Below are 24,716 nucleotides of genomic sequence, written 5' to 3' on the forward strand. Positions count from 1 at the left end.
GCCGGGGAGGGGGTATTGGCCTCTCGGGGCTTAGCACGGCCCCCCCAGGGCCCAGCCGGGATTGGGGGGGTGGGGGGGGGTGTGGGGGGCCCCACTCACCCTCATTGCTCTTGTTGAGCACGTTGAGACAGTCCTTGGCCTCCACGTACTTGGTCTGCACCACCTTGAGCTGGGCGATGGAGGACGAGAGGAACTCCACCTCCTGAGGGGGGGGCACGGCCTGCTCAGCGCCGGGGGGGGCAACGGCGGGGAGAGGGGGGGCCTGCGGGGAGAGGGGGGGGCACCCCAGGAACATCCCCAAAGAGCGAGAGCCGCAGAGACACCCAGAGCCCAGGGGTGGCCACCAGGGTGACGCGGGGTGGGGGCACCTCACCCAGTCAGCTCCAGCCTTGTCACCCCCCCCCCCCCAGTCCAGCCACCCAGTTCCTACCCCAGTATTCCCCACGGCCCAGTATGGTCCAGTACATCCCCCCCAGTCCCCCCACCCCAGTCTGCCCCCACACATCCCCCCCCCAGCCCTGTCTGAGCCAGTCACCCCAGTCCCCCCCACCCCAGTCTGCTCCAGACACCCCACTCAGCCCAGTCTGGGCCAGTCCCCCCAGTCCAGTCTCCCCCCACACATCCCATTCAGCCCAGTCTGGTCTCACACCCCCCTGCCCCCCTCCAGCCCAGTCTGGTCCAGTACATCCCCCCAGTCCAGTCTGCCCCCAGACATACCCCCCAGCCCAGTCTGAGCCAGTCACCCCAGTCTGGTCTCACCCCCCCCACACCTCCAGTCCCTCCAGACCAGTCTGGGCCAGTACATTCCCCCCAGTTTCAACAGCCCAGTCTGCCCCCACACCCCCCCAGTCCCCCAGCCCAGTCTGGGCCAGTCCCCCCAGCCCCCCCAGCCAGTCTCCCCCCACACATCCCCACTCAGCCCAGTCTGGTCTCCCCCCCACACACACCTCCAGTCCCCCAGACCAGTCTGGGCCAGTACATCCCCCCCAGTCCAACCTGCCCCCACACATCCCCCCCCAGTCCCCCCAGCCAGTCTCCCCCCACACATCCCCAGTCACCCCAGTCTGGTCTCACCCCTCCCCCACACCTCCAGTCCCCCAGACCAGTCTGGGCCAGTACATCCCCCCTCCAGACCAGTCTGGGCCCGTACACCCCCCCCAGTCCCCCACACACATCCCCACTCAGCCCAGTCTGGTCTCACCCCCCCCCCCCCCGACCTCCAGACCAGTCTGGGCCAGTACATCCCCCCCTCAGTCCCCACAGCCCAGTCTGGTCTCCCCCCCCCCCCCCCCCCTCCAGACCAGTCTGGGCCAGTACATCCCCCCCAGTCCAGCCTGGCCCCCCCCCCCCCCCCCATTCCATTGAGGCCCCATAAGCCCCCCCCAGCCCCACGCTCCCACACCTCCACCCCGTCGGCGCGGCCCCCAGGCGGGCGGACACGGCCCCCCACGGCCCCCCCGGGCGGACACGGCCCCCCCCGGCCCCCCCGCACCTGGTCGAGCTGCCCCTTGAGCAGCTCCAGCTGCGGCAGCGTCAGCTCCGCCACATTCACCGGCTGCGCCATCCCGGGCCGCCGCGACGCTCTGGCACCGCCCGCGCCTCTCGCTGCTCCCCCCCCCACAGCGCCCCCTGGCGGCCGGGGGCTGGGGGGACACACCCCAAAAGTCGGGGGGCAGCGCCCCAGGAACCCCCCCCAGGGACAAGAGGCACCCTCCTGCCGTAAAAAGGGGCATCCAAGGTGCCCCCCCCCCCCCAAGGGGCTAAAGCGCAGCACCACCGTGGGGACGCAGCCCTGAGCAAGCTGGGGGTGTCCCCCCCCCCCTTCCTGGGACTCCTGGGGTCCCCCCAAACCTAAAAATAAAGAGATGGGGGGGGCAGCAGCAAAATCTGGGGGCTCTGGGTCACCTCCAGCAGCAGAGGAGGAGGGCAGGAGCCTCGGGGACCTTCCCTGGGGGGGGGCCAGCCCTGGGGACAGGGGGCAAATGGGGAGTGGGGGAAGAGGTGGGACATGGGGGGGACAGGGGACAAATGGGGGGCAGGGTGAGGGGACAGGAGGGACACGGTGACAGGGACAAATAGGGAGCAGGGGGGGACAGGAGGGACAGAGAAGGAGCAGGGTGGGGGGATGGGACAAATGGGGATCGGGGGGGGACACGAGGGACAAACATGGAACAGTGGGGGGACAGGGGAGAAATGGGGGGACAGGGTGGGGGGACAGGAGGGACACGGGGTGACAGGGGACAAATAGGGAGACGGGGATAGTAGGGACAGAGGAGGAGCAGGGTAGGGGGAGAGGAGGGACACGGAGGGACACGGGGGGACACGGGGGGACAAGAGGACAAACATGGAACAGTGGGGGTCAGGGGACAAATGGGGAGCAGGGGCGGACAGGAGGGACAGATGGGGACAGGAGGGGGACAGGGGGAGCAGGGTGGGGGAATAGGAGGGATGTGGGGGACAGGGGACAAATGGGGGGGACAGGGTGGGGGACAGGAGGGACACGGGGGACAGGGGACAAATAGGGAGACGGGGGATAGTAGGGACAGAGGGGAGCAGGGTGGGGGGATGGACAAATGGGGAGAAGGGGGGGACAGGAGTGACAGATGGGGACAGGAGGGGGACAGGAGGGACATGGGGGGACAGGAGGGACAGAGGATGAATGGGGGGCAGGGTGGGGGGCACAGGGGTCCAAAGGCAGCAGCTTTATTATCCCAGAACACAGATAAAAACATTTTTATTGAATAAATTAAAACACTTTAAGAGACACCCGCCCCCCCCAAACCCCCCCCAGTCACCCCGCGGGGCCCCCCCAGCCCTCACTGCAGGCAGACGGGCAGCCCGTAGGCCACAGGGGCCGCCCCGATGAGGTACTTGAGTTTGGGGGCTTGGCGGGCCTGGGCCACGTAGGAGAGGAGGGGGGCCCCCGAGCCCCCCCGCAGCCAGCCCTGCAGCAGCGCCTGGGCGTAGCGGTCGATATCCCGGTCGGTGACATCCCACAGGTTCCCCAGGACCAAGGGGCTGGAAGGGAGGAGGAGGAGGAGGAGGAGGAGGAGGGTGTTAAACCTGCTCCCGCCCCCCAAAACAAAGATTCTGCCCCCCCCTGCCCCCCGTCACTCACCAGCCGGCCATGATGTACTTGAGGACGATGCCAGAGCCCTCGAGGCTGCCGCGGACGGCGAGCGCGGCGCTGCTGCAGCCGAAGAGGAGGGCGACGGCGCGACAGTCCATGCGGGCGATGGTCTGGCCGTCCAGCAAGCGGGCGCCCGCGCCGTGCCCCGCGTATCTGGGTGAGAGGAGACCCCGAGGGCGTGGAGGGGGAGCCCCAGCTGCCAGAGGAGACCCCCGAGGGCGTGGAGGGGAGCCCCAGCTGCCAGAGAACCCCTCCCGAGGGCGAGGGGGAGAGGGCGGGCAAGGCCAAGGCCAAGGCCAAGGCGAGGGCGGGCAAGGCCAAGGCCAAGGCCAAGGCTGAGGGCGGGCAAGGCCAAGGCCAAGGCCAAGGCGAGGGCGGGCAAGGCCAAGGCCAAGGCCAAGGCGAGGGCGGGCAAGGCAAGGCCAAGGCCAAGGCGAGGGCGGGCAAGGCCAAGGCCAAGGCCAAGGCGAGGGCGGGCAAGGCCAAGGCCAAGGCCAAGGCGAGGGCGGGCAAGGCCAAGGCCAAGGCCAAGGCCGAGGGCGGGCAAGGCCAAGGCCAAGGCCAAGGCGAGGGCGGGCAAGGCCAAGGCCAAGGCCAAGGCGAGGGCGGGCAAGGCCAAGGCCAAGGCCAAGGCGAGGGCGGGCAAGGCCAAGGCCAAGGCCAAGGCGAGGGCGGGCAAGGCCAAGGCCAAGGCCAAGGCGAGGGCGGGCAAGGCCAAGGCCAAGGCCAAGGCGAGGGCGGGCAAGGCCAAGGCCAAGGCCAAGGCGAGGGCGGGCAAGGCCAAGGCCAAGGCCAAGGCGAGGGCGGGCAAGGCCAAGGCCAAGGCCAAGGCTGAGGGCGGGCAAAGGCCAAGGCCAAGGCCAAGGCGAGGGCGGGCAAGGCAAGGCCAAGGCCAAGGCGAGGGCGGGCAAGGCCAAGGCCAAGGCCAAGGCGAGGGCGGGCAAGGCCAAGGCCAAGGCCAAGGCGAGGGCGGCAAGGCCAAGGCCAAGGTGGCCAAGGCGGGCAAGGCCAAGGCCAAGGCGGGCAAGGCCAAGGCGAGGGCGGGCAAGGCCAAGGCCAAGGCCAAGGCGAGGGCGGGCAAGGCCAAGGCCAAGGCCAAGGCGAGGGCGGGCAAGGCCAAGGCCAAGGCCAAGGCGAGGGCGGGCAAGGCCAAGGCCAAGGCCAAGGCGAGGGCGGGCAAGGCCAAGGCCAAGGCCAAGGCGAGGGCGGGCAAGGCCAAGGCCAAGGCCAAGGCGAGGGCGGGCAAGGCCAAGGCCAAGGCCAAGGCGAGGGCGGGCAAGGCCAAGGCCAAGGCCAAGGCGAGGGCGGGCAAGGCCAAGGCCAAGGCCAAGGCGAGGGCGGGCAAGGCCAAGGCCAAGGCCAAGGCGAGGGCGGGCAAGGCCAAGGCGGGCAAGGCCAAGGCCAAGGCCAAGGCGAGGGCGGGCAAGGCCAAGGCCAAGGCCAAGGCGAGGGCGGGCAAGGCCAAGGCCAAGGCCAAGGCGAGGGCGGGCAAGGCCAAGGCCAAGGCCAAGGCGAGGGCGGGCAAGGCCAAGGCCAAGGCCAAGGCGAGGGCGGGCAAGGCCAAGGCCAAGGCCAAGGCGAGGGCGGGCAAGGCCAAGGCCAAGGCGGGCAAGGCCAAGGCCAAGGCCAAGGCGAGGGCGGGCAAGGCCAAGGCCGGCAAGGCCAAGGCCAAGGCCAAGGCGAGGGCGGGCAAGGCCAAGGCCAAGGCCGAGAAAGAAGAGGGCGGGAGGGCAGCAGTAGCTCCCCACGCCCCCCAGCCCCCCGGGGACACTCACATGTAGAGGTCGTGCTCCAACAGCGCCGCCTGCATCTGCTTGGTGCTGGGGACGGCTCCCGTCACCCCTCTCCAGCCCGGCTCGCTGTGGGACAGCTGGTGAGGGGGAGGGGAAGGGGGGGCACAGACTGACCCCCCCCCGGCCCCCCCAGGTCTCCACCCACCTCTCGAACCAGCCCCGGAACCGCTCCTCGGTGCCCAGGAGGTTGCTGTGCGGGTTGAGGACGTAGAAGGTGCTGCTGGGGTTCACGCCGCGGCTCAGCACGGACCCCGCCGGCTGCTGCGGGGGGGAAGTGAGGGGTTGTGGCTCAGTGTGAGGTTTGGGGGGGCCCCCAAAGGCCGGGGCTGGGGTATGTGGGGGTCTGTCCAACCCCCTGCCAACATCCTCTCACCTGCTGTGCCAGGGTGTAGCTGAGCAGGAAGCGCAGGGAAGGGAGGCGGGTTACGGGCACAGCCTGCAGGCACGGCATGCTCTCCCAGGGCAGCTTCTGCAGGTGCTGCGAGGAGGAGGAGGAGGAGGAGGAAGGTGTGAGCGGGGGGAAGGGGAAGGGGAAGGGGACGGGGACGGTGTGAGCGGGAGGAGGACGAGGACGAGGGAGGTGTGAGCGGGAGGAGGACGAGGACGAGGAGAAGGAGGAGGAGGAGGAAAGTGTGAGTGGGAGGAAGAGGAGGAGGAGAAAGGTGTGAGTGGGAGGAAGAGCAGGAGGAAGACGAAGGCTCTCACCTTATCCAGAACCAGCACCAGGGACCCGCCGCTGCCCTTGGCGCAGTTTCGCCGCCTCTCCAGCGCCTCTTGCAGCAGCAGCTGAGCCTGGCGGGGCTGCGCCGGGCAGAGGCCGAAGGCCAGGGCTTGCACATCGCGGGGGGTGAGGAGAGGAGCGGCGTTCAGCACCACCTGCGGGCACGAGGAAGGGGTGAGCATCGGCCAAACGGGGGGTTCAGCTCCCCAAAACCCCGCCCCAGCCCGGGCACCTTGAGCAGGGCGGGGTCGGGGTCCCTCAGGCCGCAGCGGCGCAACTCGGGGTGCAGGCGGGCGGCGTCCTCGGCCAGCGCGGGCTCGGGGGCGCTGGGGAGCAGGACACCCCTCCAGCACCCCAGCACCTGCGTCTCCAGGCTCTCGATGAGGCTCTGCCAGAGACCAGAGAGTCACCGAGGGGGTGCAGACCCCCCAGGCCTCTTCCAAACACAAACCCCTGTTGGGGCGCAGCGTGGTTTTTGGCCCCCCACCTTCATCCTGCGGTCCAGCTCGGAGCGGCGCAGCCACCAGTCCTGCTTGTCCGTGCAGTTGTTGGTTTCCTTCTGCTCCCTCTGGATGGCGTCGAAATCTCTGAGCACGGAGCACAGCGGGGCCTGGAGGGGGGGGGAGGTGATGTGAGCCCCAAAACCCACACGGCCAGGGTGTGTGTCCCCCCCCTCTCTCTGCCCTCACCTTGGTGAGCGCGGTGGGGATGCGCAGGTTGATGGGGGCGGTGCCCGGCTCCAGCCGCGCCAGCAGCAGCGTGTCCCCCCCCGAGCCTGGCTGGGGGCTGGCGAGGGTCAGCAGGCACACGGTCACCCCTGGAAGGGACCCCAGGGGTTAGGGAGAGCCCTGAGGGGGGAAGGGGAAGGGGAAGGGGAAGGGGAAGGGGAAGGGGAAGGGCTGAGCAGGGGGGGAAGGGGAAGGGCTGAGCGGGGGGGGAAGGGGAAGGGCTGAGCGGGGGGGGGAAGGGGAAGGGAAGGAGTGAGCGGGGAGGAAGAGGGGGAAGGAAGGAGTGAGCGGGGAGGAAGAGGGGGAAGGAAGGAGTGAGCGGGAGGAAGGCAGCAGAGGACCCTCCTCCCAGGCCCTCACCGCTGGGGATCTGCTGCAGCTGCGCCCAGAAGCGCTCCCGCTCGCCCGCCCCCAGCCCCGCGGAGCCGAACAGGAAGAGCCCCTCGAGCTGGGCCAGGCGGGGGCTGCGCGGGGTGGCCACGTCCTCCCCTATCGAGAGCCCCCCGAGCCGCTCCGCCACGTCCCCCGCTGCCTTCTTCTCTTTGCTGCTGGAGGGAAAAGCAGTCAGGAGGGGGGAGTAACCTCCCCCCCCCGCCCCCAATCACCTTTTCTGGGGGGTTAGGGGTGTTGGACGAGCCCCTTCCCGCAGAGGCTCTGGGGACGAGGCTCGGGGACGCACTGAATCTTCCTGTGGATGACGCCGAGCAGCTGATGGCGAGTGGTGACGGAGACCGACTCGGAGAGCAGGTAGGCGGTGGAGAGCGGGTCCTGGTTGCCCATGGCCAGCGCCAGCAGCCGGCAGAGCTGGCTGTAGAGCGCACCAGGAGGGCAGTGGCTGATGCAGCTGAAAGCGTCTTTCAGGAGCTCGAGGACCGTGTCCAGCGAGGAGACGTCTGGAAGAAATAAAACAGCAAATCCCACCCCCCGCAGCAGGATCAGCCACAAACCCTTGGGCAAATGCTCAGAGCAGTGGGGAGGGAAGGTGGAGCAGAGGGGACAGATGTGGTGTCCCCAGCCCCAAGCTGTGACCAAGCTCGGCCCGGCAGCAGAGCCACAGGAGGGATTCACAGAATCCCAGAATCATCCGGGTTGGAAAAGCCCTTGAGGCTCCTCCAGCCCCACCATGAACCTCCCCCTGACCGTTCCCAACTCCACCAGATCCCTCAGCGCTGGCTCAACCCGACTCTTCAACCCCTCCAGGGATGGGGACTCCCCCCCTGCCCTGGGCAGCCCATTCCAACGCCCAACAGCCCCTTCTGCAAAGAAATCCTTCCTAAGAGCCAGTCTGACCCTGCCCTGGCGCAGCTTGAGGCCATTCCCTCTTGGCCTGCCGCTGGCTCCTTGGCTCAAGAGACTCCTCCCCCCTCTCTGCACCCTCCTTTCAGGGAGTTGCAGAGGGCCAGGAGGTCTCCCCTCAGCCTCCTCTTCTCCACACTAAACCCCCCCAGTTCCCTCAGCCGCTCCCCATCAGACCTGTGCTCCAGACCCTGCACCAGCTCCGTTGCCCTTCTCTGGACACGCTCGACTCATTCAAGGGCCTTTTTGGGGTGAGGGGCCCAAAACTGAACCCACTCATCGAGGGGCGGCCTCACCAGTGCCCAGCCCAGGGGTCAGATCCCTTCCCCGTCCCTGCTGGCCACGCTGGTGCTGGTACAAGCCAGGATGCCACTGGCCTTCTTGGCCACCTGGGCACACTGCTGGCTCATTACCAATCCCCCCCAGGTCCCTCTCTGACCGGCAGCTCTCCAGCCACTCCTCCCCAGGCCTGGAGCGCTGCTGGGGGTTGTTGTGGCCCAAGGGCAGCACCCGGCATTTGCCCTTAGTGAAACTCCCCCAGCTGGGCTCAGCCCATCTCCAGCCTGCCCAGGTCTCTCTGTAAGCTCCTCCTCCCCCTCCACTCTTTTCCTCTCTGCCCATACAGTGGTTTTTCTGACCCATTTAGATGTTTTAGCCGAGGTGCCACAACTTCACTAAGAGGCTCAGCTTGAGTTTTCCTCCCCCCACATCTCCCCAGTCCCAAAACCTCCCCGCCCCGTGCCGGGCACTCACCGTCAGCCGCGGGCAGGGCGGAGGAGAGGGTCCCCCCCGGGTGCAGGGGGTCCCCGCTGCCCAGCCACCGTGCTCCCAGGACGTCCTCGGCGGCCATCTCATGCTGCCAGGCCTCGCGCTGCCCGTCTGCGCCCTCCTGCCTGCACCGGGGCAACCGGCTCCTGCCTGCGGGAGGGAAAGAGGCGCCTGAGCCCTGCAACCGGCGGCAGCGGCGGGGACAGCCCGGTGCAACCGCTTTGGGGGGGCGTGAAGGCAAAACCCCAGCTCACCTGGGGCTCCCTCCTCTTCCTCGGAGGCTCGCAAGACCTCGAAGCTCATCTCAAGCTCTTCCTCCACCTTCTCCTCTTCCTCAATGGCTCTCAGAAGCTCCCGCTCCTCCTCGGCTCTCTTGGCAGGATTCCTGCGGGTCACCCGCTCTCTCTTCTCCTCCGCAGCCTTGGCTCGGCGGGGGCCCCCCCGCCCTCTCCAGGGTGGGGGGCTGCTGCTCTGGTCACTGCACCCCCCCGAGCTTGCCCGGGCCTCCCTAGATTTGGGGAGCGGAGTTTTCCGGAGGCAGGATTTCTCACGGATTGCTGCGGGGGTCAGCCCCGCTTTGGGATCCTCCACGTCGCTATCGTCACTGAACGTCACCTGAAAAGGAGGGACAGGGTGAGGGAGGAGGGGGGGGGGGGGGGGGCGGGTCAGGGGTGGTGTGGGGCTCCCCCTCATCTCCCTCCTCACTCACCCTTAGGCGAGACTTAACTTTCCCCAAGGCTCTGGGCGCTCGCAGGAGCTGGGACTTGCTGGCTGGCGGAGAACAGTCGCTGAAGATGGTGAAGGGGGTCCTGGCGCTGGGAGCCGCGCGCGTCTTGGCGGGGGGACAGACTTTCTGGTGGGGGGTGCAGGGCACCGTCACCGGCCGGATGATGATGGGGGGCACTTCGCTGTCTGAGTCCCCCAGAGCAAAGACATCGTCGGTGTTCGGCCCAGCCCGCGGCTTCACTCGCCGGTTCTTCTTTGCTCTGGGCTTCGGTGCGGCGGGGGCCGGCGCTGGCTTGGGTTTGGGTTTTCGGGGTTCAGCCCTTTTCATTTGCACGGTTCGGGGCGCAGCTGCCGGTTTGGGCTCCGCCGTGGGCAGCCGGCAGGCCTGAAAGTCGGCAAAGACGCCATCCACGGAGTCGCTGCGCTTAGAGGCCAGGTGGCAAATGGTGGCCATGGCTTTGGAGAGCAGCAGGCTGGCCCTGGAGACCTCCAGGCTGGGCAGGTGGGGGCTGCAGGATGCCAGGAAGGTCAGTCCCGTCTCCACCTCCTCCTGCAGCTCCTCCGCTGGCCGGGGGCTGGCCAGGCTCTGAATGGCTAACATGGCATAGCCAGTGGCTACCAGATCATCCAGCAGCCCCAGCGTAGGCAGCTCCCGGCCAAGGGAGCCGCCCCACAGCTTGTCTCGCAGCTCGGCGGCGAAGCGGGAGGCGACGGCGGCGCGGCGCGGCAGCACGGCGCGGATCAGCCCCAGCCCCTCGGCCGCGTTGCCCGCGGCCAGCTCGGCCTGGGCACAGGAGAGGAGCCAGCGCAGGCAGAGAGCCGAGAGGGCCAGGTCGGAGCAGAGGCAGCACGTGCAGGCTGCTGGGTGGGTGAGGAAGGCCAGTCTCTTCTTCCTCTGGGGCTTCAGCTCCGGCGAGGCGGTGAGAGCATCCTTCTTCTCCAGGCCGCTCACCGTGGCCACAAACTCCAGCGTGGGGCCCTTCAGGAAACTCTCCTCTTCCCCGGGGGGCTCAGAGATGGGGTCCTGAGGCTTCCTGCTCTCAAGTTTGCATTTCCTGGGCAGGATCTTCATCTGGCTTTTCTGCTTCTTGCTGGTTTTAAACTCTGTGGGCCAAGGGGAGGGGTATATTTTGGCATCCTCCTCAGCTCCCGCAGCAGCCAGCCAGAGGAGGGGTGAGGAAAGCTGGACCCAACACTTCTGCCTTCCCCAGTTACACTTTTACTGGCCCGAGGAGTCGCTCCACCAGCCAAAGCGTGGCTCAGAGTCACCCCCCACCTCTGCACCCTCCTGGGTGATGGGGATCAGCTGCTCCAGCAGCATCTGCACAAGGCAGATCTTTCACCCCAGCCCAAAAGCGGGTGCGAGAGGCCCCATCCCCGCACTGCCTGGGTTTGGGGCTCACCTCGCCCCCCACATTCCGCTCCTCCCAGCCCAGAGCGGGGACTCACCGGTGTCAGACTCCAGCAGGAAGAGAGCTTGCTGGAGGTTGAAGTGGCTCAGCTCCAGCTCACTCTGCTGCAGCTCCAGCTGGGCCTTCAGCACCAGGAAGGAAGCACACCTGGAGGGGGGAGGAACAGCCCTCAGAGCCCCCAGCCAGCATTGCTCCATCCCCAGGGCCGTGAGCTTGTGCTCACATCTGGCCTGGAAGCGGAATTCAGGGGGTAACACACAGAATCATGGAATCGTTCAGGTTGGAAAAGCCCCTCGGGATCAGCGAGCCCAACCCTCAGCCCGACTCTACAAAGTTCTCCCCTACCCCACATCCCCCCACAGCTCATCCAAACGGCCCTTAAACCCCCCCAGGGGTGGGGACTCCACCCCCTCCCTGGGCAGCCTGTTCCACTCTCTGACCACTCTGGCGGGGAAACATTTTTCCCTCCTGTCCAGCCTGACCCTCCCCTGTTGCAGTTTCAAGCCGTTCCCTCTCGTTCTGTCACTAATCCCCTGGGAGCAGAGACCAGCCCCAACCTCTCCACAACGTCCTTTCAGGGAGCTGCAGAGAGTGATGAGGTCTCCCCTCCCCTTCTCCTCCTCACACTGAACAGCCCCAGCTCCTTCCATCGCTCCTCACAGGATTTATTCTCCAGGCCCTTCCCCAGCTCGTTGCCCTCCTCTGCCCTCGCTCCAGCCCCTCGAGATCTCTCTGGGATTGAGGTGCCCAAACCTGGACACAACCCTCCAGGTGTGGCCTCACCAGTGCAGAGCACAGGGGGACTGTCACCTCCCTGCTTCTGCTGGCCACACTGGTGCTGGTACAAGCCAGGATGCCACTGGCCTTCTTGGCCACCTGGGCACATGCTGGCTCGTTATCAATCCCCCCCAGGTCCCTCTCTGACTGGCAGCTCCAGCCACTCCTCCCTGAGCCTGTAGCCACGCAGGGGGTTGTTGTGGCCCAAGGGCAGGACCTGGCACTTGGCCTCGTGGAAGCCCGTTCCCGTTGGCCACCGACCCGATCTATCCAGGTCTCTCTGTGGAGCCTCCCTGTCCCTGTGCAGATCAACATTCCCGCTTAACTCAGTGTCATGTGCGAGCTCACTGATGATACACTCTATGTCCTTATCGAGATCATCAATAAAGATGTTAAACAGAAACAGTCCCAACACCGAGCCCTGACAACACCACTTGTGACCGGCCACCAGCTGGATTTAACCCCATTGACCACCACTCTCTGGGACCAGCCAGCCAGTGCTTGATCCAACAGACCATTCGCTCATCCAGGCCACGAGCAGCTGGATTTTCTATAAGGAGAACAGGCCCCGGAGCAGCTGTTTGCTCCAGAGCAAGCTGAGATGGTGCCAAACCCCCCCGCCAGGACCAGTTCCCCCCACCCAGGGACACAGACCCCGATGTCCCCCACGGCTGCGGGGCAGCTCAGCCCTCACCAAGCATGCCCTGAGCTCAGAGCCAGGCTGTGCCCCCTCCACACTCAACTCACCACCGTGGGGCTTGCAGTTTGGTGGCCAGCTTGACGGCCTCCAAGCAGAAGGCTTTGGCTTTACAGACCACCTCCAGCCTGCTGAGGAGAGCCACGAGGTGCTGCGAACAGGCCAGCAGGTCGGCCAGCACTTGCCACTTCAGCAGCAGGTTGTCCCCTGTGAGGAAGCACGGGAAGGTGACCCTCCCAGCGGGGCAGGCAAGGAGCCCGACTCCTTCCAGAGAAGCGCTCGGGTTTGGGGCCACGGCAGCGACCGACTCACCATAATCCACAAACTGGCTGTTGGACGCTGCTGTCTGACAGCCCAGCACGTCGCTGCCCATCAGCAGGAGGATGATGCTGCGGAAAAGCTTCTGGGATTCGACCAGTGCTGTCTTGGGCGACTTCCAGCCTGCACGAGGGTGGTCGTGGGCATCAGCACCAAGCGAGAGACTCCCCAGCCCAGCACAGAGCGACCCCTCCACCTTCCCTCTCTCGCCCCAAACAGGCTGGTTTGGAGAATCCCAGAATCACTCGGGTTGGAAAAGCCCTTGAAGCTCCTCCAGCCCCACCATGAACCTCCCCCTGACCGTTCCCAACTCCACCAGATCCCTCAGCGCTGGCTCAACCCGACTCTTCAACCCCTCCAGGGATGGGGACTCCCCCCCTGCCCTGGGCAGCCCATTCCAACGCCCAACAGCCCCTTCTGCAAAGAAATCCTTCCTAAGAGCCAGTCTGACCCTGCCCTGGCGCAGCTTGAGGCCATTCCCTCTTGGCCTGCCGCTGGCTCCTTGGCTCAAGAGACTCCTCCCCCCTCTCTGCACCCTCCTTTCAGGGAGTTGCAGAGGGCCAGGAGGTCTCCCCTCAGCCTCCTCTTCTCCACACTAAACCCCCCCAGTTCCCTCAGCCGCTCCCCATCAGACCTGTGCTCCAGACCCTGCACCAGCTCCGTTGCCCTTCTCTGGACACGCTCGAGTCATTCAAGGGCCTTTTTGGGGTGAGGGGCCCAAAACTGAACCCACTCATCGAGGGGCGGCCTCACCAGTGCCGAGCCCAGGGGTCAGATCCCTTCCCTGTCCCTGCTGCCCACTACTGCTGGCACAAAATGTTTGCATGGAGCTTTGTCCACGACCCCTGTCAGCCTGGTGCTCACCGGGAGGGTTTGAAACATCCCCAGCAACTCACCTTGCACAAAGATCTGCTCCCGGAGCTCCGGCGAGAGGCGGCTGGGGGGGAGGCTCAGGTAGACGGCCACCAGCCAAAGCATGTGGGCTCGCAGCAGGTACCAGACCTTCGTGATTTTTTGCAGAGCCGGGTTCTGGAGCACCTCCAGCAACAGGGTGAGACCCTCTTCAATCTGCAGAGGGAGACAAAAAAGCGTCACAGTTCTTGGTCTGGGGTGTCACCATGCCCAAGGTCTCTAGCGAGAGGTGTTGAGCTAGCCAGACAGAGCTGCTGCCGTCTCCTCTTGCCCGCTGACACTTTTGAGGCAGAAAAGAGCTTTTTGGAGCCCTACCCCATGGTTGACGCAGCACAGCTGGCTGCGGAGCAGGAGGCAGGTTTGCTGCAGCAGCAGGTAGGAATCATCGCCGCTGTCGCCTTTCTGCAGGCAGGACTCTGTCTCCTCCAGGAAAAGCTGGAAACCAACGTGCTGGTGTGAGGGCTGCGGCCTCAGGGACCAGCCGAGCTCACCCCCACGGCCCCTTCCCTCCCTGCCAGACCTACCTGGGCGTAGCTGGGACACTCCAGCTGGAAGAGCAGCTTGGTGACCTGGCACAGGGCACTGGCTGTGCCCAGGCTGTCCCCGAGCGCGCCACACAGGGCTCTGGCTAGCAGGTAGCTCTCCAGGGCTTGCAAGGGCTGGTGGCAAGAAAACCCCCGTGGTAACGCTCAGAGACCACCTCAGAGGGACTCTGCATGCCCCAGGGAGGCTGCTAGCCCACTGGCCACCTCCCCAGCAGCGTTACCTTGGCCATCAGCTTGTAGAGAGTTGCCAGGAGGTGCAGGGAGGTTACGGTCTGCTCGGGGCTGCGCACGGCCGGGACGCCCGGCGGCGTCAGGAGCTGTTTCCACAAAGCGAAGGCGTCGTCCAGGCTTTGGCACAGAGCTGAGGGCACATCACAGGTCTGAGACACCCTGATCCAAAACCGGGCGCTCCCAGAAAGCCTCTGCACCGGGGACCCGAGCCCGCCCGTGTCCTCACCGCGCTCTGTTGCCAGGTTGAAGGAGATGCCGCTGTACAGGAACCCGTCCTCCAGCTGCCTGCCTTCGTAGTTGAGGTCGTTGGGCTCAAAGTCTTCCAGGTTCTTCAGCCCCTGAGCTTTGACTCTCTGCTCCCTCTCTATGCTCTGCAGCGGGGGAGAAGGCAGCGGTGACGCACGTCAAGAGCCACCACAGGGTTTTCAGCAGGCTCTGGGTGGCTTTTGGTGGCCCTGGTGCAGAGCTGAGCAGTGCCAGCAAGGCCGAGGACACCCCGACACATGCACGGAGCCCCACAGCGTTTCCGTTTCCCGTTTCGGCACCCCACAGCCCCGCTCTGCCACCCCCACCCACCTCCTCCAGCTTGGACTCCAGGGTGCAGATGTAGAGCCAGAGCAGAGCCTGCGCCCGGTCATCGAGGAGCCGGTCGTGGTTCTGGGCGCTGCTGGGCACCAATTCCAGCAGCCGCAAGGCTTCACGGACCGAGTCCAGGGAGGAGCTGCGGGGAGAGGGATTAGAAACAGCCTTCAACCCCCAAAACCCCTGGAGCATTTTAAAGGGGAGGGATGGATACACCCCAGGACCCCAAACAGAGCAAAGAGCCGGAGCAGCAACACTCCAGGATCCTTCAAACTCCCCCTGCGGACCCTCAAATGCTCCTCGGGGGCTTTCAGGGACACGGGGGGGGGGTGACTTGGGTGCGCTGGGGTGCACCCACCAGTCCGTCTGCTGGGCGTAGCTGTGGTAGCACAAGACCTGGGCCAGCTCCGTCAAGCCGATGGCTCGCTCGTGCAGGCGGCCGCTCTCCTCCGAGCAAATGGCCAGCAGGTCGCAGAGGACGTTGTAGCGTTCCTGCCCCGTGTCGGCTCGCAGAGTTTTGTAGGCTTTCAGCTCCGCAAAGAGGACGGTCACCAAGGTCTCCGTGTCCAGGCTGTGCCCCTCCAGCCCTTCCTTCAGGGTCCTGGGGGAAAGGGGAGGCGTAGGGGGGCTCAGAGGAGGGGTGTGGGGAGCCGGGCACATCTCGCAAGGAGAAACACCCTCATTTTGGCAGCTGGGGAACCGCAGCGCTCACGACGTCTCACACACACACACACCGGGGAGCCCTCCGGGTCTTACCGTAACCGCAACTCCTCGGCCCCCTGTTTCGCAGCATCCATTTTAACTCGGACCCAGAGGGAAACGGGCTCTGCCAGCAGCTCCCCGACGCGGCCCCGCAGCGCCACCAGCCACCTCACCACCCACGCCAGGGCTCTCTCCAGCCGCCCCAGCTTGCGGGAGCTTTCCACCTGCAGCCGGAAGCATTTGTGCAGCTGCGGGGAAAAGCAGAAAAGAATCAGCCTCAGCGTCCCGTGTGAGCAAACGCTCTGTCTCCTGCGTCCCGCAGCCCCCTTCCCCGCCTGGGCCAAGGGGAGACCTTGGAGCAGGGAGCTGGGGCTGTTCCGGGATGGGAAGCGATAGGCCAAGAGGGAATGGCCTCAAGCTGTGCCAGGGCAGGGTCAGACTGGCTCTTAGGAAGGATTTCTTTGCAGAAGGGGCTGTTGGGCGTTGGAATGGGCTGCCCAGGGCAGGGGGGGAGTCCCCATCCCTGGAGGGGTTGAAGAATCGGGTTGAGCCAGCGCTGAGGGATCTGGTGGAGTTGGGAACGGTCAGGGGGAGGTTCATGGTGGGGCTGGAGGAGCTTCAAGGGCTTTTCCAACCGAGGTGATTCTGGGAGCAAAAGCTGGTCCCAGCCTCAAGTTTCCTCGCCTGGCACCAGGAGAAGACCCTTCAGTTCAGCCCCGTCTATGCCAGAAGCCCAAGGCAAACGCTCACCCTCTCCGGGAGGATCTCGGGACATGCGTAGGCATCGGCTGCCTGCAGGCTCTGGCAGAAGAGCTCGCAGACAGAGCTGGCCTCCTGGTGAAGGTTCTGGTTGTAGAAGATGTAGGCCAGCTTGAACGTGCACGACGCTGCAGAAGCGAAACCCGAAGAGTAAAGATGCGATGGAGAGAGAACAACCCCCCTTTTCTCCTTGTCCCCAGACTCACCCTCCACCCCAGCCCCACCAGCGCGGCAGTGACCCCTCTCGCTCCCCAGCTACACAGACCCCGAGCGTTCGAGCCGAGGAGCCGGGTTTGGTGCCACCCGCCGCAGCACTGACCGGTGATGTCGAGGTACTTGGCTTGTTCGCCCTCGGGGAGCCCCTCCAGCGCCTGCAGCATCCACCCCACGCTCCTCCTGCAGCTCCTCGTCAGCCGCTCCAGACCCGGCCAGCCCGCTGCCAGCTGCGGGGAGAGGGAGAAAGCCACTGGCAAGAGGCTGCTGGGGACACACAGCGCCCCCCAGAACCCTCCAACCCCTCCTTCCAACCCCCCCAAGGTGCCGCCTCCGAAGGGACAAGCTGTTACTAACTCATACTGATTTGTTATTAATTTGAGTTGATGATTTTTTGGTGATTTTGATAATGATTAGGACTAATCAATGAACTGGGATCTCACAGAAATATCAGTTTTTATAAAAGATAACGGTGTAGTATTTTAAGCAGTCATAGAAATATTGTTTAATTAGTTTAAATTAACCATACCACCAGTTACGCTGCTAGACGAGGTACCATCGTTAGACTGTTCGGTAACGATTTATTGCCCTGTAGACCAGGTGTTTTCAAAATTGTATTGTGAAAGGGCCTCGAAACATGTTAAAATTGCAACGTGAGCCAAAAATCCTTGAGTCAAGGGCATCGGAAGGTCTTTCTTTCAGGCGAGTAGTCTGTGATGGTCGCAAAAGCAGCCCCCTGACTCATTTCAGGACTCGGGTGCGTGTGAGTGGAAAGGGGTGGGAATATGCAAATGAGTTACAGGAATTAGCATGTTTATGTACTTGATTAATGCGTATGACTGTACCCTATACAATCAGCACGCTACACAAGTCAGGTGTGCGGTGTTGGTGAGACAACTCCCCCGCGCACGCGGCCGTTAATAAAGGAGTGTCTGCTTATCTACACCCCATCGGTGTCGGTAAGTTCTTTTATCCCGTTTTGGTGACAAAGCCACCCAGCACCACGAGGGTCTCGTCCACCCCCAGCACCAGGGAGCGTCCCCTGGGCCGCCGGTACCTGGGAGCACTGGAAGGCGTCGTAGGCTGCGCTGGCAAAGAGCTGGAGGCTGCGGTAGAGCAGCTGCTTCACCGCCAGCTTCTGTTTGATACCGTCAGAGGGAACCTGCGGAGGAGAAAAAGCGGCGTTGTGGGGCCTGAGCAGCACCAGGCGCTGCTGCTCAGGATGGGGACGCCGCAAGGGGACACTCTGCTGAGGGATTAAGGGGAGCACTGAGCCCGCAGCGGGGTGACAAACCCTCCAGCTGCTCACAGAGGCTCTGAGCGACCGCGGTCCCCGCGCTGCCAGCCCCAGCCTCACCCTCTGCAGCAGCCGGCGGAGGACACGGCAGTGCCCCTCGGTGAAGGCGCAGAGACCCAGCACGTCCTCCTGGCCGAAAGGCTGCTGCCTGCTCCTCTTCACGTACTCGCCGAGGGAACAAACGAGGAACTGGCAGCTCTCAGCCAACACCCTGAGGAACCGCTCGGACACCTCAGCCGCCGCGCCCAGAGCCGCCGCCGCCTGCGAGAAGGGCGGCCCCGCGGGGCAAGTGCTCTCGGCCAGCGCCTGGCTCAGCTCAACTCCGGCCTCCAGGAGGGACAAGGCGTCACTGAAAGATTTTGCAGAGCTACCAGTAGCCCCCAGGAAGCCCTCGGCACCCTTGACAGCCTCTTTGGCCTCGCTGTACTGGCCACCCTTGCAGAAATGCCTGCACTGCTCCAGGGTGAGCTCGAAGAAGCAGAAGCGTTGCTGGAGAGCGGGTGGCTGCGTCGCTTCGTTTCGCAGAGCTGCGAGCAGGCAGTCGCCGAGCTGTCGGCCGAGGAAAGCCGAGGACGGTGCCCGCTGGGCTTCGTACAAGACGGCAGCGGCAGCCGCCTGCTGCGCCGTCTGGGAGGTGAAAAAGGGGGGCTGCAGCGGCAGCGAGGCCGCCCCGTCTTCCTCCAGCAGCAAGAGGAAGCGCAGGGCTCGCAGACGGACCGAGAGGGCAGCTCTCCCCTCCTCCTCCTGCGGCTGCTCAGGCTGGGCCAGGGCGTCCGCTGCTCTCCAGAGCACGCTGAAGCTGCTGTAGGCGATGGCCGTGAAGTCCTTGCAGGGCACCTGGCGGGGGCGGTGGGCTAGTAGCTGGGCACGGAGGAGGTCAGCCACCCTCCAGCAGGCATCACCACTCCCCTGGCCGGCTGTGTTCCTCAGCAGGTGGTAGAGGATCTTCTCCAGGTAGAGGGGAGCAGGCTGCGGCACGGCGCTCAGGTAGCCCTGGCACGCTGTCTCGGCTACGGCCACCAGGCTGGTGACCTGGGCCGGGCAGCCCCCGGGCTTGGCCATCTGCTCGACACAAATCCGCAGGACTCGGTCACAGACCTGGCTCTTCCGCAGGCGGGAGGCCTGGCTGCTGTCAGAGGCATCTTCCAGGGAGCACGAGAGGCGTTCCTGGGGAGGGGAGGGTGTCAGGGCGCCCCGGGGGAGGGATCCCCCCCCCAGCAGAGCCCCCCCCGGTCCCCCGCTCACCCCCAGCTCGGCCAGCAGCTCCTCTGTGCCCTCCCAGCTCTGCATCGCGGCAGCGAAATCAGCTCCTCAGAGGAGCTTCGGGTGTGACACCAGGCTGGTGACTGGGGCGGGAAGGGAAAGGTGTGAGACCCCCCCCACAGCTCGCAGGAAACTCCCAAACTCCCAGAGTCACTCCCCAGGCCTCCCCTCAATGCTCACACACACCCCCCCCCCCCGCCATTCTCCAGCTCCCTGGGAATGCCCAGCCCCACTCTCCAGTGCACCCAGGACCCAAAGATCCACTCCCCAACCCCAAGAGGGACCAGAGCCCCACCCAGTTCCCACTCCCTGATCTCCTCAGGACTCACAGCCCCCCCCAACCCCACTCCCCGATCCCCTCAGAGCCCACAGCCCCCCCAACCCCACTCCCCGATCCCCTCAGAGCCCACAGCCCCCCCAACCCCACTCCCCGATCCCCTCAGAGCCCACAGCCCCCCCAGTCCCACTCCCTGATCCCCTCAGACCCCACAGCCCCCCCCAATCCCACTCCCCGATCCCCTCAGAGCCCACAGCCCCCCCCAACCCCACTCCCCGATCCCCTCAGAGCCCACAGCCCCCCCAACCCCACTGCCCGATCCCCTCAGAGCCCACAGCCCCCCCCAATCCCACTCCCCGATCCCCTCAGAGCCCACAGCCCCCCCAGTCCCACTCCCCGATCCCCTCAGAGCCCACAGCCCCCCCCAATCCCACTCCCCGATCCCCTCAGAGCCCACAGCCCCCCCAGTCCCACTCCCCGATCCCCTCAGAGCCCACAGCCCCCCCCAATCCCACTCCCCGATCCCCTCAGAGCCCACAGCCCCCCCAGTCCCACTCCCCGATCCCCTCAGACCCCACAGCCCCCCCCAATCCCACTCCCCGATCCCCTCAGAGCCCACAGCCCCCCCCAATCCCACTCCTCGATCCCCTCAGAGCCCACAGCCCCCCCCGCTCACCCTCACGCTGATCCGCGGCCACCGCCTGGGGGCGGTTCCCGCCCTTTTCAAATATCCGTCGCAGCCAATCAGCGCGCGGCTCCACCCGCCGCCCGCGCGGGGCACGCCGGGAGTTGTAGTCCCGGCTCGGGGCGCGCATGCGCACGGCGCCTCCCGCCAAGCGGGGCCGAGCAGGGACCCCCGTGTCATGGCGGCGGGTGTGCGGGGACCCGGAGGACGGGGGGGGCTGTGCAGGACCCTCGTGAGAGGGGGGGGGCTGTGCAGGCCGCCGCTGTGCTGCTCTGGCCGGGACACAGTTATTTTTCTCGGCAGCAGCCTTGGGTTCGGCAGCAAAACAGCCGGTGTGTGATACCGCCGCGGTGTTTTGGCGGCTGCTGAGAGGCCTCAAGGTCGCCTCCGGTTCCCACACGGCTCCTACGCTGGGCGGGACCCCCCCGCCATGGGTGCGGGTGTGGAGACCCCCGTGCAATGGGGACCGGTGTGCCGGGACCCCCCCGCCATGGGTGCGGGTGTGCAAGGACCCCCGTGCAACGGGGACTGAGGTTATTACAGAAGAACATTAATTGCATTAAGTGTGTTTTTCTCGCACGAGCAGCTCAGCGCCAGCAGCGGCAGGAGTGGACTGAGCCTCCCCACCCTCACAGGGAAGAATTTCTGCCTTAGATCAGAAAATAAAGTAGAGCTGGAAACAGCTGGAGGAATCGCAGACGGTTTGGGTTGGAAAGGACCTTAAAGCCCATCCAGTGCCACCCCCCTGCCCCGGGCAGGGCCACCTTCCACTAGCCCAGGTTGCCCAAAGCCCCGTCCAACCTGGCCTTGAACCCTTCTAGGGAGGGGGCAGCCACAGCTTCTCTGGGCGACCTGTGCCAGGGCCTCACCCCCCTCACAGGGAAGAATTTCTGCCTTAGATCTGACCTAAATCCCCCCTCTGTCAGTTTAACACCGTTACCCCTCATCCTGTCCCTACCCCCCTGATAACGAGTCCCTCCCCGCTTTCCTGTAGCCCCTTTCAGCCCTGGGAGGCCGCTCTAAGGTCTCCCCGGAGCCTTCTCTTCTCCAGCTGAACCCCCCAACTCTCTCAGCCTGTCCTCACAGGGGGGTGCTCCAGCCCCCCCGAGCATCTTCGTGGCCTCCTCTGGCCCCGCTTGAGCTGGGGGACCCCCTCTGGGGGCCCAGAGCTGGACCCAGCACTGCAGGGGGGTCTCCCCAGAGCGGAGCAGAGGGGGAGAATCCCCCCCCTCGCCCTGCTGCCCACACTGCCCTGGGTGCAGCCCAGCACACGGGTGGCTTTCTGGGCTGTGAGCACACGTTGCTGGCTCACAGGCAGTTTTGCACCCCCCAACCCCCCCAAGTCCTTCTCCTTGGGGCTGCTCTCCATCCCCTCCTCGCCCAGCCTGGATTTGTGCTGGGGGTTGCCCCGCCCCACGTGCAGTTCCTTGCCCTTGACCTCGCTGAACCCCAGGAGGTTTGCCCGTCCCACCCCTCCAGCCCCATGTCCAGGTCCCTCAGGATGGGTCCCTCCCCTCCGGCGTGTCACCGCACCACGGGGTCGGCGGGGAACGTGCTGAGGGTGCACCCAGATGAGGGGGTGCACCGGGGTGGGGCTGGCCGGGGGATGTGGGGGTGACACTGGGGTCCCCATCCCTGTGCCACCATCTGGCCCTGCCGCGGTGACGAGCTCCAGGCCACTGGTGGGGACCCTCCTTGTCACCTTCCCCCCCCCCCCCCCCCGGTTCCAGCTGCCACCAGGGACAGCCCCCCCCCACGCACCCCCCTCAGGGGACACGCTGGGGACACCGCCTGCCCTGGGGCTGTTTGGGGTCCCCCCCGCCCAAGCGGGGCGCAGACAGCCCCCGGCCCTGTCCCCAGCCCTGTCCCGGTGCTGCCATCGCCTGGCCAGCGACCAGGAGGCCACAGCTCCCTCCAGTGAGGGCCAGCGGGGCCTGGGGACCCCCAGGAAGGGTGGCAGGGGTGGGGGCTCACCCCCCCAGGGCCCGCAGCACCCCAGAGACCCTACAACAAGGTGCAGCATCAACTGTTTTATTACCGGTGCGGTGTCCGTGGGTGCGTCCCCATCCTGCTCCCCCCCACGGGTCAGGGTCCTGGGTACCCCCGGGGGTGGTTGGGGGGATGTGGGTGTAGGATCCCACCTCCCCAGGGTGCCCCCTACCTCCTCTGGGCCATCCCCCCCCCAGTCTCACACCCCCCCCCCCGCCATGTCCCCAACCTCCCGAGAAACACCCCTGTCCCCAAATGTCCCCCCACCCCACTCTCAGGGTCCCTCCCTGACCCCAGCGTTCCCCCCCCCCCCGGCCCCAACACCCCCCCCCCCTCACCACAGCAGGTGCCTGGGGAGACACTGGGAAGAACCAGAGCTGTCACCTTGGGGTCCCCCTGGCCCTTGTCCCCCCTAAAGTCTTGCACCACACTCTCCTCCTGGGGGGTGTCCCCACAGTCAGGGCAGGTGGGGGCCCCCCCTCCTCCCCAGGGAACCCCCAACCTGTCCAGGGTCCCCCAACCCCCCTGACCTGCAGGGTCACGTCATCCCCCCTCCCAGTTCCAACTCCCAGGGTGTCCCCCCTCTCCCCAGGTAGATTTGGGGTCCCCTGACCCCAAACTGTCCCCCCACCCCACTCCCAGGGGCCCTCCCTGCCCCCACGATCACCCCCATCTTGATGCCCCCCCAACCCTGGGGCCACCCCACCCGAGTTGAAACAAGGGTGCTTGTGCAACGGCGAGCAGGCGTGGAAGGGTGCTTGTGCAACAGGGAGTGAGTGTGCAAGGGTGCCCGTGCAATGGGGAGCAGGTGTGCAAGGGCACCAGGGAGCAGGCATGCAAGGGCACCCGTGCAACAGGGAGCGGGCGTGCAAAGGCACTTGTGCAACAGCAAGCGGGTGTGCAAGGGCACCCGTGCAATGGGGAGCAGGTGTGCAAGGGCACCGGGGAGCAGGCGTGCAAGGGCACCTGTGCAACGGGGAGCGGGCGTGCAAGGGTGCCTGTGCAACAGCGAGCGGGCATGCAAAGGCACTTGTGCAACAGCAGGTGGGTGTGCAAGGGCACCCGTGCAATGGGGAGCAGGTGTGCAAGGGCACCAGGGAGCAGGCATGCGAGGGTGCCCGTGCAACGGGGAGCGGGTGTGCAAGGATGCCTGTGTGACAGGGAGCAGGTGTGCAAGGGCACCCATGCAATGGGGAGTGGGTGTGCAAGCATGACAGGGAGCAGGTGTGCAAGGGCGCCCGTGCAACGGGGAGCGGGCGTGCAACGAGGCCGCGGATCAGCGTGCTACGAGGTGCTGGGCCACGGCTCTGTGCAGAGCGGGCCGGCCACGTGTTGGTGCAACAGAAACCCCAGCGCACCACGATTGTGCCCCACAAACGCTGGCGCGCACAGAAACCCCCGTGAGCACCAGGGATCTGATTGTGCAACAGCAACCCCGGCGCACGCAGAAACTCCCCCGCGCACCACGATTGTGCAACACAAACCCCCAGCGTGCACAGACACACCCACACACACCCCCCCGCCTCGCCGTGCACGGGGGGGGGGAGGTGATTGTGCAAGCACAATTGAGGACAACGAGGTTCCAGTGGGGGGGGGCAGATTTGGAGTAAAATCCTCCCAAAAACTTTGCGGAGTGGGGCGGGGACGTGCAGAAACACCTTTTTAATTTAAAAAAAAAAAAAGAAAAAGAAATAAAAAGCCTCCTTGTGTTTTTCTGTTTCCCCACCACCACCACCACCACTACGATGGTTTTGGGGGTCACCAGCCACCCAGCAGGGGGGGGGGGGGACACACCACTCACCCCGTAGCAGCGCATCGGGGCGTCCCAGCGTCCCCTCGGTGGTGGCGGCGGGGGGGTGGGGGTCACGGCTCGGGCGCGGCGTCGGTGGCGTCGGCCGGCGGGGGGGGCAGGCGCAGCTCGGCGTCGTGGCGGCTGAGGGCGAAGAGGCGGCCCACGGCCACCAGCGCCAGCAGAGCCACGGCCGCGCAGCCCCCGAACATGCTCCTGGTGCCCGTTTGCCGGTCGCTGTCGTGGAGAACCAGTAAACCCAGACAAGCCAGTAAATTCAGGGGAAGGCGAAACCAGTTCATCACCCCTAAACGCTCTTTTTCCGGCACTACTTTGCGGCGGAGGAAACCCATGGCCGGGAAGTAGAGCCCGCAGGAGAGTTCGATGAGGAGGAAGGCGAGGAAGGACTCGGCGGGGCTCTCCTGGCCGGGGCTGGTGGAGAAGGTGAGCATGAAGAGGGAGAAGAAGACGAGGAGGACGGCGAGGGAGAGGAGGTGGACGGGCTGAAGGTGGTAGCGCTTGGAGACGGCCAGGCGGTAAAGCGAGGAGCCCAGCGTGCTGGCGGCCATGAAAGCGGAGAAGACGATGCCCAAGGGAGCGCCGTGAGGGTCCAGAACGGGCGTCCAGAGGAAGATGAAGATGTAGACGACGCTTTCAAACAACGCCTGGATGGTGCCGAGGAGAAGGACGCGCCGGTCGGAGAGGAGGCACTTCAACCCGTCGCCGCAGGTTTTGGAGAAAGCGCGTTTCTTCCCGTAGTTTTCATCCCAATTTTTGACGGCGAAGACCCCCGACAGCACCAGGAGGGGGATGGAGACCATAAACGGAGCCACCGGGCCCAACCCCAACCACTCGGCGAAGAAATCGGCCGCTCCCCCGGCCCCCACGGCGATGACGTTGTTCCAAAAAGCCGCTCGGGAGAAGGTGACGGCGATCCACTCGCTGGGAAAATCGTAGCGCTCCACGTGCTCGTGGACGTACCACGCCTCGAACGCGGAGAAAAGCAACGCCGTGGACAACCCCCCTAAAACCCTCCCCGCTGCCAGCACCAGATAATCCCGGGAGAGTTTGACCAAACAACAAACCGAGTAGGTCAAAGAAAAAAA

The 24,716-nt window shown here is 65.6% G+C and overlaps 2 protein-coding genes across 4 annotated transcripts; both read right to left on the reverse strand.

The window, feature by feature from the left end:
• Nucleotides 1-2,816: 2,816 nt before the first annotated feature.
• On the reverse strand, nt 2,817-20,378 carry ESPL1 (extra spindle pole bodies like 1, separase). Of its 3 annotated transcripts, XM_074813926.1 has the most exons (31): nt 19,824-20,378; nt 18,853-18,953; nt 17,668-18,774; nt 17,368-17,472; nt 16,417-16,540; nt 16,089-16,225; nt 15,393-15,586; nt 14,995-15,237; nt 14,631-14,775; nt 14,281-14,425; nt 14,045-14,184; nt 13,803-13,937; nt 13,594-13,713; nt 13,263-13,434; nt 12,361-12,489; nt 12,099-12,255; nt 10,612-10,721; nt 9,146-10,266; nt 8,691-9,051; nt 8,422-8,586; nt 7,052-7,265; nt 6,733-6,917; nt 6,334-6,461; nt 6,132-6,254; nt 5,877-6,032; nt 5,629-5,799; nt 5,297-5,401; nt 5,069-5,184; nt 4,906-4,989; nt 3,119-3,283; nt 2,817-3,018 (listed from the first exon to the last, which is right to left on the reverse strand). In XM_074813926.1, exons 2-31 carry the CDS (start codon nt 18,895-18,897, stop codon nt 2,817-2,819), a joined length of 6,504 nt encoding a protein of 2,167 aa, XP_074670027.1. In that variant the 5' UTR covers nt 18,898-18,953; nt 19,824-20,378. The 3 variants fall into 3 exon arrangements, with proteins under 3 accessions (XP_074670027.1, XP_074670026.1, XP_074670025.1); XM_074813925.1 differs by having other exon boundaries at nt 5,069-5,181; nt 14,045-14,425; XM_074813924.1 differs by having other exon boundaries at nt 14,045-14,425.
• A 3,090-nt stretch (nt 20,379-23,468) lies between these two features.
• On the reverse strand, nt 23,469-24,710 carry MFSD5 (major facilitator superfamily domain containing 5; the record flags this gene model as incomplete). The annotated part of the gene is made up of 1 exon (XM_074813922.1): nt 23,469-24,710. A coding segment is annotated over one exon (1,026 nt), but the record flags the coding sequence as incomplete, so codon positions are not given.
• Nucleotides 24,711-24,716: the final 6 nt, after the last annotated feature.

Source organism: Strix aluco, unplaced genomic scaffold, assembly GCF_031877795.1.
Source record: "Strix aluco isolate bStrAlu1 unplaced genomic scaffold, bStrAlu1.hap1 HAP1_SCAFFOLD_112, whole genome shotgun sequence".
NCBI classification, from domain to species: Eukaryota; Metazoa; Chordata; class Aves; order Strigiformes; family Strigidae; genus Strix; species Strix aluco.

Excerpts from the sequence above, each read along its gene's own strand:
- ESPL1 (XM_074813924.1), bottom strand. The coding sequence starts at position 18,897 with ATGCAGAGCTGGGAGGGCACAGAGGAGCTGCTGGCCGAGCTGGGG. Across the intron at positions 15,238-15,392 it reads GCCGAGGAGTTGCGGTTACG|GACCCTGAAGGAAGGGCTGG; the intron begins GTAAGACCCGGA and ends CCTTTCCCCCAG. Across the intron at positions 6,918-7,051 it reads GTCATCCACAGGAAGATTCA|CAAAGAGAAGAAGGCAGCGG; the intron begins GTGCGTCCCCGA and ends TCCCTCCAGCAG.